The sequence below is a fragment of the Centruroides sculpturatus genome, unplaced genomic scaffold (assembly GCF_000671375.1).
Source record: "Centruroides sculpturatus isolate CEXI.00-Female unplaced genomic scaffold, Cexi_2.0 scaffold252, whole genome shotgun sequence".
Taxonomy (NCBI): domain Eukaryota; kingdom Metazoa; phylum Arthropoda; class Arachnida; order Scorpiones; family Buthidae; genus Centruroides; species Centruroides sculpturatus.
This window is the reverse complement of record NW_019384463.1, coordinates 231595-243196: the sequence shown is the minus strand read 5'-3', so window position 1 is coordinate 243196 and position 11602 is coordinate 231595. Positions and strand designations below refer to the sequence as shown.

The 11602-nt window shown below is 30.2% G+C and overlaps 1 protein-coding gene across 1 annotated transcript; it reads right to left on the bottom strand.

The window, feature by feature from the left end:
• Positions 1 to 8528: 8528 nt before the first annotated feature.
• LOC111620928 lies at positions 8529 to 10255 on the bottom strand. The gene is made up of 2 exons (XM_023362955.1): positions 10193 to 10255; positions 8529 to 10107 (listed from the first exon to the last, which is right to left on the bottom strand). The coding sequence occupies exons 1-2, from the start codon at positions 10226 to 10228 to the stop codon at positions 8683 to 8685; spliced, it is 1461 nt and encodes a 486-aa protein (XP_023218723.1). The 5' UTR covers positions 10229 to 10255; the 3' UTR covers positions 8529 to 8682.
• Between the last annotated feature and the right edge of the window lie 1347 nt (positions 10256 to 11602).

The following is an 11602-nucleotide window of genomic DNA, read 5'->3' as shown; positions in this document are numbered from 1 at the left end:
CCCAACAAAGTCGTCCTCCAGGATAAAAATCGTGACACCGGATTAAAACCGTGACCCAGGATTAAACCCGAGAGAAACATTCGTGCTGGATTAAGCCTCTACACTCCTCCGTGCCTCCACACCAGTGAACGGACAAGATTCTGATTCAAGATTCAACGGTAAAGAACTGTCCATCGACAAGGTATTTATCAACCCGCGATTCGTTTGTAAACTCTCTCTCTCTCAACGACCTAGTATAATTAAGAACGATAATATGCCCGATATCTCTGTATAGTATTTAGTTAAATTTAATTAAAATTGTTATTTGTTAGAAAATATGGAGTCCGAGTAAGTCACTTCCTCGTCTCTCTCCTCACCTCTACTCCGAATCCAAGCGCTCACACGCTACCGCTCGCGAATCTTTAGACGTAACGTCGCGATTTCCGAGTCCCCCAGAGACTCGGTGGTGTCAGATTCAGGTCTCCTGACAGGGCGCCAAAGAGGTGCCGACCCTACGGTCACATGTGTATAAAATGTTTCTCCCTGAGAAATCAATCGTGCCGCACAGTTTATGGCAGACATTATGAATCACTCTGTGCATTAAGAGTAAAAATCTCAAGTTACGTATTAATTTATTAATTTATGTTTCTAATTTACTACATCAATAAACTCAAACCACTAATTATTCTTATAAATAAAAGGATTGTTTTCCTGTATGAAAGTTATGCAGACATCCACCATTTAGTCACTTTTATGCACTTTTATCTTAACTTCATAGTTTATTCTATGATAATATTTGATTAACTATCGGAGTTAGTTCGTATAAATGACTAAATTCAGACAACATCGAAATTTGTAAGCAAAAATATCCATTTTTCTCAACAATCAATAGTGTATTGTTAGCGCTCCGACAATAGTTTTTCTTTTCGATTGTTTCGAAAGGCTTTCGTTTGCTTTCTTAGCTGTTTTGCGATTTTCGAAGAGTGAAATGAGTGGCGAGAGAAAAAGTTTCTTGCGTAGGATCTTCGGAGGAAGACAGATATTTATAAAAATTTACTGTTAATATTTCATAATAATTGAGAGTAATATAATTTAAATTGCTGAAAGTTTTAATTTCAATTACTATAATTTATTTTAAATTTTAGCCCGCAAACAATATTATAACATTTATTCTGTTTAATAAGTTACATAATGTTTACAACCTGTCAGAAAACTAAACAGTACTTATCTGAAAACCATGTTTTAAATTAAATTAATATTTAAGTTTGGCTTGTATAACAACGTTCATACGATCATTAGTCGTATTGACAACAGCCTGATATTCAATTGAGGTAATTCCATTCCAAATTTGATTTTTTACTTTAAACCATCCACGCTTCCTTGAGAACATTTTCTCGATGCTTTTATAATTTTCCACGTCTTATGCTGACATACAACCCCACTTTCTGGGAATTTTACAGTACCCTGTAGACAGTCATAATTGACGGTCTCTTGCTTTCTAATGACTTTTTCTTATTGCTTTCATTGCAGATTTCAAACTATGCCTCACCACTAAAAACAACACTTTTTTCACTGTTGTTGTGTCCAGCATTCGTGCTCTTTTGTCCACTCCAATCGGTTTTTTATTTGTTTTTGTAAGAAGTGGTTTTGCCTTTGTCTAAGAAATGTCATCTGTTACAATTCTTAAGTAAAAAATCATAATATTTTCTTATCTGGTAGAAACTGTAGCCAAATTTGTGCAGATGGATGCTACAAGTTTCTTTTGTAACTTTATTTCATTCATTCACTAATTCATCGATTTTTTAAAATTATTTCATGAAAGTACTTGTTATCAGTCTTTTTTATGATTGTTGGCCTTCCATTCCTAATTTTCTGGATAAATTTTATCAGTTTTCTGATATTTTGAAACAATACCCCATACTGTGGAATTTCCAATTTTTAATTCCTGACCAAGGAATTAAAAATTGAAGCATGCAAACGAAAAGAGATGCAAAGAGAAGCGAGTCATATACAGATAAATAAATATTATAGAATATTAAATATTCATAAAAAATTGTAATTTTATTTAATAGCTTACTTATGAAGCTGATGGTCATAGAGATTCACTTATAGCTAAATTTTGTACAGTACATTATAATCATACTGCATTTTTTATAGGAATATTACGGGAATTGCACAAATACAAGCAACTAAAAGCTGGAGAAGAATAGCCCATTTGCAATAAAGATTTATTTGTTTTAATGTAGTAGCACCGTTTCTTATTTCTTAGCTAACTTGTTTTAAGTAACCTTACTGCTAGCAGGATCTGTTGCTAGGCTAAATTAATTATTAAGTCTATAGAATAATTATATATATACTAAAAGAAACAGCTATTCACAATGATTTTCATATATTTCCTTTCAGTATTATTTATTATACATTATATTATATATAAATATATATTGAACAGACTCCTAAATAATGAGAAAACTTAAAGGTCTTTAATGGTTCCTTTAATTAATAATCTGTGTTCTAACTTGATTAATTTTTTAAATAGACGTTTATTATCTTTCCAAAAATTAAAAAAAAAAAAACTTAATTTATAAAGGAGAATTAATGAAAATGGAGTGATATAAATTTAGAAAGAAAAGTCGTGCAAAACAATTTATATAATTTATTAACAGGTTAAAATTAGAAAGTACTCTACAAATGTAAATTTATTCTAACGTTTGAAATGCGTCATTTAAATTTTATAATTATTTCTAACAGGTATATTTACACGCTATTTTTATTTAATATTTATTAACGAACCTTGATCAAATTATTAATATAATAAAACGAATAGTTCNATATTATATATATATATATAATATTTAATTAGTTTTTCTTATTGTGAATAATCTCCTATTGCAAGTTCTTAATAAGAAGCTTTTCGAAGAAATTGCAACAATTGTAATATTTATCTAAATTTATTTTTATGAAATTTCAATGTTTCTTTTATTATTATTATTATTTTTTTAAAATAAAAACCTGAAATCTTTGTTATTTTATAGATATATTTTTAATAGAAACTCGAATTAAAGTTTAATTTTCTTTATTTCATAACTTATAGCATAATGTTAAAAAGGTAAATAATAGTAGGATTTACCTCTCTTTTGATTTTGTTCACTTACTTTCGAACATAACTCCCGTAATTTTTGTCGAAAATCTTTGAAATTTTGCAGGGAGGTTTGTGTATTAGGAGGATTGATACTATTAAATTTTGGAGATTAAAAGTCGAAAAGGTGGGAAGATAGAGTGTATCATGTGTCATATCTCGAATAGAGGAGAAATTAATGAAGAGTTTACTTGTTATTAGCATTTATAATTTCTTTAAAAAATATCATAACAGGCGGCCCTTAGACAATTTTAACATTTTTGCGGGGAAAGTACCGCAACTCGTTGCTAGATTTTTTTATTTACAAAAATGTTACAAAAGTAGATTTGGTTGAATTTGAATTGCTAATACAGTCGACCCCCCCTATAACACTGTTGATAATTCCGTTTTATATGAATTCCATGTTACGAGTCACTTTAGCCGTTCACAGCCCGGCACACATGTGTAAAATCTAAGTGACTCGTACAACATGGAATTCATATAAAACGGAATTATCAACAGTGTTATAGGGGGGTCGACTGTATCTCTCTAGACAACGTTAAATAGAGCTTTACGATCGCCCGATATGTGACAAGCCAACGTTTCTATTCTAATCCATGTACAATTTGTCTTTCTGTTTTTTTAAATTCTTTTATATTAAATATATGAATTTTTTTAAATATAATAATCCGAAAACATTAATATAAAATTAAATATATAAAAGTATTTTATAATAATTTATCCATTGAAAAAAAAAACCGAATTCTATTTATTACACAAGAAATCTTTTATGTAATGATGAAAGAAATGAAACTTTTACGTTATTATTATTACTTTTTAAGATGAAATTACGTGGATGCGGGTGATCGTCGACCTTCAGTCAACGATCTTTTAAAAAGAATCCGGTTGCACAACCTAATGGGTTAAGGTTACTTGCCGGAGACATTATCACAAGTATACAGTTCGACTTTAATGAAACCTTTAACAATACTTCATCCTTAAATATAATGACTACGAGTAATGTTAGTAGATTTTTTTCTTTTTTCATTTCGTTTTACGTTCTCACTTTAATGTCTCGTTAGTTAATTAACTTCCTGTAGTATTAAATTAGCGGTTAAATATTTTAATTTTTAATTGAAACAGCTGCGAGAGTGGCAGATTTTTATAGAGGAATCGCGCGTGCCAAACAGACATATCTAACATTTTAAAAAAATGTATGCGTGTCGGAGTTCGAATAAATATGTTTAAAGAATTAAATAAATTTACTTTAATTAGAATAAATTTAAAAAGGTTTGATAATAGAATAAAATGTCTGAAATTAGTATAAATTGCAATTAAATCGAATAGTTTTTGATGCATTTTATTAGAAAGATTTTTTAAAATTCTTTTTAGAGACTTTTGTAGTTAAGAAATTATTATAATTACGAATTCTTATCGAAAATTTATCTTTATTTAACACTGTCTAGATATATTTATCAATGTAAATGCAATCGAATTTGGAATGGTGGCATTTCAGTGAAAGAAATTTCTGTAAAAAGAATATTACTTACCACTATGGCACTTTTAGTGCTTTTGATTATAATCACTACGGTCTTATTGGTTTTAGAGACACTTAAAAAGTTATTGTCAAGAACAGGTTGCAAATTTGCCAGCCTTGAAAACAGTATCACACTGCTTATAAGCAGCATTACTAAGGGTTAATTTACATTACAAAGGGCCAGTCGTTGAACATACAATTCATCTCTCTCAGGTTTTACATCTTCAGAATGAGAAGCATCCGTTCTGAAGGTAAAACTTTTGAGCAATATTCCCTTCGTCGCTAAGGTAAGGTAAGGCCTTGAGTTGTTTTATACAAATAAAACGTTTGCTCAGACGGCCGAATGGCCAAGCGGTTAAGATAGAAACAAACCGCTCTGGAGATACGGAATAAAATCCAAACGGGTAACGAACCCAGAATGGGTTTGCTAAAAGGTCCTCTTAACGCCCACAAGGAGAAAAGAGGAGTTTTTTTTAAATGTTTGTTTAAGGGGGCTTTAACCAAAATTTGGCTCAGATCAAGTTTATAAAATCAGACCCCGTGAGATTAATCTAAACCATTTCCCCGAAAATAAATTTTTAAGTATTTAAAACATTAAATATATGTCGTTTTCTGTGTGTAAATGACTTTAAAATTATACATTTTTACTTTTTTTTAACTTTTATAACCGAAAAAGTTTTGATAGTTTCATTTAAATCAATCCTTTCTTCAATGTCACTTTCTAGCAATTGCCATATTTCTATCAGTTCTGTCATGTTTTTCTCTTTATGAATTTCAAGCGAGAAAACCGCTATTCCGCTAGTGCAATGGAAAACATAGCGTAACAAAATTCTTATGACTATAAGTTACGGAAAATGTTCATATATTTTTGTTTTGGATAATAAAAGGGACTTTTCATATTCAATCTATACTAAAGTTTTGCTGGCCGTTTTAACATGTAACAGAATTTTATATTAGATTGATACTTCAACAGACAAAGTGAAGCTCAACATTTGTTTTTAAAGATCATCTTCTTCGTATCAGGAATCAACATCAAGTGTTACGTCAGAAATTTCAACGTTTGCGTTTTAAACTGTGCGTTTTAAACAGTGTTTTGAGTGTGAGATTCTCCACATTTTTCAAAAAGCACGCAGTCTTTTTCTTGGTGCAGCAAAGAAATTGTAAATGTATTGAACTAATTCAAAAAAAAAAAAAAACTTAATGCTATATGTACTCTACTGTACAGTACGGAATCAACAGAATCTCTAGAAAAAATGTCCCGAATTATAACTTGGTTAATTTTCACGTGGATTTCTATCTTCTTAGTTGACAATATAGAAAAGCATAATCCACGATCTTTCAGAATTTCACATGTAATTGTAAAATCAATACAGCTTAAGATTTTATCATTCTGCTTAACTAATATCTGTAATGAATACTGGAAAGTCGGTGGTGAGTTTCTGCCTGTGGAGGCAACTCAGGCAAGTCAGACGATGAATTAATTGCTGTTGCAGTTTCTAATGAATGCAACTAATGAATTTGTATGTGTTGATTTGTTTCCTGAATTTTCCAATAAATGTGAAGTCACTGAAACCGGATTAAAATGTCAAAAAATTGATCCGGACTATTTACTAAAGAATTTTTCTTCTATAGTATTTCTTTTCCTTTTAATTTCTCAATATTCAAATCTTCTCTCAATATTCAAAGCTTGATATTAAGTTAAATGACTATATAACTTATGTACTCTGACAGCTCTAGCCTGATGCCGCCTATGTTATTGCTCGCAGCGCCAAAAATACCACAGCTGTGAGTTTTGGTATTAACGAAAATATCTTCTGTGTGTTCTTAAATGTCACCATACCAGATTCTGTTGCATTTTCACCGCTAAATATCTCTATAAATTTTAATAATAATACAAAAGTAAAACAAATTATTCTTCCATCAGGTAAATTTTGAATCGTGATTGTTTTGAATTAATAATTAATTCCATACAAATAACTTATGACATTCAAATGTATAAAAGGTAAACACTTTTACTCTTTTTTTTACTCCAACGTCTAATTATAATAATAAATATTCACATCAAAACTTCTTCAAAAGATACGAAATACTTTTCGATATGAATTCAACAGCAATTTATAAAGAAAGACGTGGGCTTTTATGCCTTCCAGCGAATGTCTCCTGAACCTTTTAAAATTCATTATAACCTAAATTTCTCTATTTAAATCTATTAGCATATTGATAACACGTTGTAAACATTTACGTATAATTCTTATTTTTCAAATATTAATTAAAATACTTATTATATATATATTAATTACGCACGAATTAGTTCATTAAGGGTAAAGTATTCGGTTAAATTCGTCCTATCAATGTAATTATGTATGCCTGGCGGAATTAATAAATTTATTTTAATTTCGAAATCGAACGTGAATTAATTTTAAATAGAGTCCTTCTAAACTGGAATTAATATGGGACAAAATTTAATATTGCACAGTACAAACGTGTGTAACCTTTTATCGTTAAGAGAAATTTTGAATATGTCTAGTCGATGAGAGTAATAAAAATGCATCGAAAATATTCGTTATTCAGTGAATAACATATAGGAGTTTAGAAATTTTTATTGTAAAATGAATTAATTAGTAAGAGAAAGGACTTATAAATTGCAGAATAAACTAGTAGTATTAGTACTTATAAATTAGTAGAATAAACTCTTCTTATTATTAAAATAATAAGAAAATAGAAGAGTTTATTCTACTAATATAATAGATTAAAAATATACTTTTAATCTATTTTCAAATCTTCTTATTTTGTATTCGGATGAAATACTAAAATGTAATAAATATATGTTTATACAAATAAATGTATGTTTTAAGTGAAAATTATTGTAAATTGTAATATGTTCTGTAAACTATTTATAAATTAATTACACTGGAAATAACCGCAAAAACTGATTAAAATAGGAATTGAAGTACTTGTCGGGTCATAGGTCAACTAAAAATAAGCTTATGTTACGTGTGAGACAAGGATTTTGTATCCAAAGTTTAACCTAAATCCATTCATTTTGGTCGATAGAAAATAGAATGTAGGTCTACATCAGTTTTTGTATAAAATTACGAATTTCGTCAAAATATATTTTGAAATTTTATATTTATAATAGTAATTATTAAATTTACTACGACTTTAACTTCAAACGTAATAATAATTCATTAAATTATGTTTGCAAATTAAAAAAAAAAAAACATCTAATNAAATTTATTATTCTTTCTTTAATTTTTAAATACATTTTTCTATATCTAATTAACTTACAGTTCTCTTATAAAGTTTGTATTTATTAATTCAACTTGCGGGTTATTATTTTAGAATTAATCTTTCTAAATAAAAAAAGATTAAATAATATTAAAATATATTAAAACATTTCATTTTTAAAGTAAAAATATTCTGAAATTTGATAATTGTTATTCTAATTATTATGTCATTTTACAAACTTCTCCACTCTTCAAAACAACTGAGGGACCTTCTCTTCTCTTTCTCAACTCTCCTTTCTCCCCATCATTATATTCCTTATTTTTAAATAAACATTAATTTTAAATAATAAAAAAAGAGTATGAATTTATAAGTATTTTATTTATAGTTACAATACTTTTATTAATTTATCATACAATATTCTTCAGAAATATGGACGAGGATATGGAAATAGACAATGGATTAAATATGAGGAAATAGACAATGGATTAAATACTTAATATCTTGACTCGCAAGTCTAAACCCTTCAGTAGGCTCTACGCCATAATAATAATAACTAATATATATATTATTTTATATAAAATATTTCCTTGCTTTTGATCATATGCAAACACCTCTCATACACACATATGCACACACATATATAATCAAGCGTACATATATATATGTGTGTGTGTATATATATTACTTTAAAAATTGGCATCTTGAATAAAACAAATTTCTGATAGCAATTTATTCCTTCTCCTTAGCCATCAAAGCACTTGTTTTAAGTGCACTCAACGCTTCTATAAGGCTCTGAAATAAAATTGATGGATTCAACTAGAATTCAGCGTTTATTGCATAATATGTCCTTATGATTATATCCGCTTAGCATACTAGAAGCTGGACTAGCTGTAGCCTTTCGCATTCTTATACATAGCATTGCGGTTATCAAGCAGGTTATTATTATAATAGCTAATACGACAATAAGTGCGGTGATGAAACTAGGAGTTGACATACACACGTCTCCATTATTTCTAGAGACAGACTTAGATGTCAACGTCACAGTAGCGTTAGCATCTCTAGATATTGTGATATCATCGGGAGAAACGACACGAAATCCTCTTAAGACTCTAACCGGTTCTATCAGCTCTGGAGCTCTCAAAATGCCATCTTTGTGTTCGTGATAATTGTTTCTTTTGGCTTCACGCTTTTTTCTTCCTGACGTAATACGCGGGTCATTTGGATATTCCGGACAGAAATTCGAGCATTGGAATTTGCAAATTTCTATATTACATTCTAAGAAAACTTCCATCTTATCCGGAAATTTAAAAGCTTGGAAAAACGAGAATGCTATAATACTTGCGCCCGTATTTCCTGTTTGTCGCGACTTTTGCCACGGACCCATTAACTTCTTTTTGATCACACAACCTCTGGCATCTGTCAACTGAATGGCATTTCTCACGTCTCCGTCGTGCGCTATACAATCCTTAACGTGAATGTCAAAATCATCTGCCCCTTGTACGTAAATAACCATAGTTAAGGTTTCTCCAATCTTCACTAAACCAGTTACTGGAGTGGAAAACGGTCCTCTACCGATTTGTATGTCCATATAACTTTCGACTGTGTCACCACTGTAAGTTATGGTGACGATATCTAACATGTCGACATTTACGACGGAAGAAACAGTTTTGTCGAATTGTCCTGCCCATAGACAACGTATCTTCCGAGCAGTATCCCATACTTCTTGAAAACCAGCATGATTCTGAATGATTATAGTATTTTCGAGATACGCTTGCCCTCCTTGAGCGAATTCATCGATAAATGCTGTTCCACATCTGTCTAAACTTATGGTAAATTCGTAAACATTCAGATGACTGTTTGGAGCCACGTATCTGCATCCCAGTTCACTAAAATAATTTTTAGAATATATGGTTCCGTCAAAATTCTGATCGAATTCGATTCTCACGTTCATCGATTGCTTCTGGCATTGAACATCAATCGAAACGATCTGAGCCATACCTTTCGTTGGTTGCAAAGGTAAAAGATCAATTGCCGTGCCGACTGGTTGAGGAAATCCGACTGGTGGTTTACCGGGTCTTCCAACACCAACGGAAGTTATTGTTTGTACCGGAAACGTTGCTACTCCAGCTTTTCCATTGGTGACAACTATACCCGGTTGCCCCGTATTTGAAGTTGGAAATTGCTGTCCTGTTCTTTTTCCGCGCTCAAAGCTCTTTTGTGGAGAAGCAATAATATCCCAGCTCATGGACTAAATGAAAATATATAGATTGCATATAAGTACGCAGTATTCAATAGAATAAAATAAAGAGAATAGGCTTGTAAATAGTACTTACCAGTAATAAAATAGAAATAAAATGTAATTTCCACATCGTGTGGAAATTTAATTATATCGTTTTCCTAATCGATGATATTTTAACTAAAAAAAAAAGAAAAGTTTTAAATAATTTCAATAATAAAATTAAGGTATATTAATTTAATCAACTAAAATCCAAAAACAAAAGAAAGAATCGTGTTTTTTTTAATGTTAAATCGATTAAAAATAAATTAGAAACACCTTAACAATCTCCCAATTCCGGGAAAAAATGAAAATTAAATTAAAGTAAAAAATATTAAATAAATTTCTGATCAAATGAAACTAGTCGGCATTAGACGGTGTCCACAGAATAAAACGTTTTGCTTCTCCTAACTAACGTTTAAGTCTGTACAATTTCTGATAAACCATTAGCAGAACTACTTACTCTTCAGTGCTGTATCACCGACAGGATGTAGAATGTTATTTATCACAGGTTTTATAATTCCAAAGACGGTATTGCCTCACTATAAGCCCGGAAGCGCGAGTAACAGAATATACATTTTCTTAGCATCCTTTATACGACAAAGTCGAAGAGTGACCCAATTCGAGTCTCGTTAAACCGCTCTTCTTCACCCCGGTACCATATTTGAATAACCAAATGGACCTTTCTGCGTCCCACTTTCTCATTATTGGTCACACGTATGCTTTATGAGTCAAACTATCCGTAAATTCTGGTTCGGGAGGAGTGAAATGTCAGTCATTCACTCATTTCCCCCAGCCGTGACCTTTATACAAGGTTGACACACGCTTTAATTATCGACCAGTGAAAGTATCTTCGATAATATTGGAAAGAAAAGAAAGGAAACTTTTTTAACTGTAATTTACCTGTAAATATCGAACGGAACTATCAACCAGACAGTCCTTGAGTTGCAAATGGTGAAGCAAATTAAAGAAAGAGGTAGTCCGTCGTACTTTACCCAATGATCTGAGGGGAGAAATCTAATAGGCGCAACAAAAAAAAAATTCCCAGTATTTAAGCTTAAATTAGTTGAAAAGACTGGCAATTCGATATCCGAAGTAACAAAAATCAATTTAGATCCATCGAAGCGATTGATTCGATTAAGAACTAAAACGAATAATTCTATATTTAATCTAAAAATTAAATAATTAAATGAAAATATAACTTTAAAAAATCTATCTATTGTTTATTCCTAAATTAATTTATAAGGCCATTCACTTATTTAATCAAAACGCGTTTTTAATACAGTCAAAGGCCATTAAGATCGTTCGCAAATAAGCTATAATTTTTAATTATAAATTCTGTTTTACTTATTTCTGCTTTCTTTTCGGGAAGTTTTCTTTTAAAAATAATAATAAAAAAGAAAAAATTTAGTTTATTTTCAGTAAAGGATATTTACCTTTTTACCGCATCTTAGTAAAAATATCTTGT

What these genes read in the sequence shown, in the direction of transcription:
- LOC111620928 (XM_023362955.1), bottom strand. Translation starts at nt 10,228, where the DNA reads ATGTGGAAATTACATTTTATTTCTATTTTATTACTG. An exon ending in TTATTTCTATTTTATTACTG is followed by an intron (nt 10,108 to 10,192) that starts GTAAGTACTATT and finishes ATTTTCATTTAG; the next exon opens with TCCATGAGCTGGGATATTAT.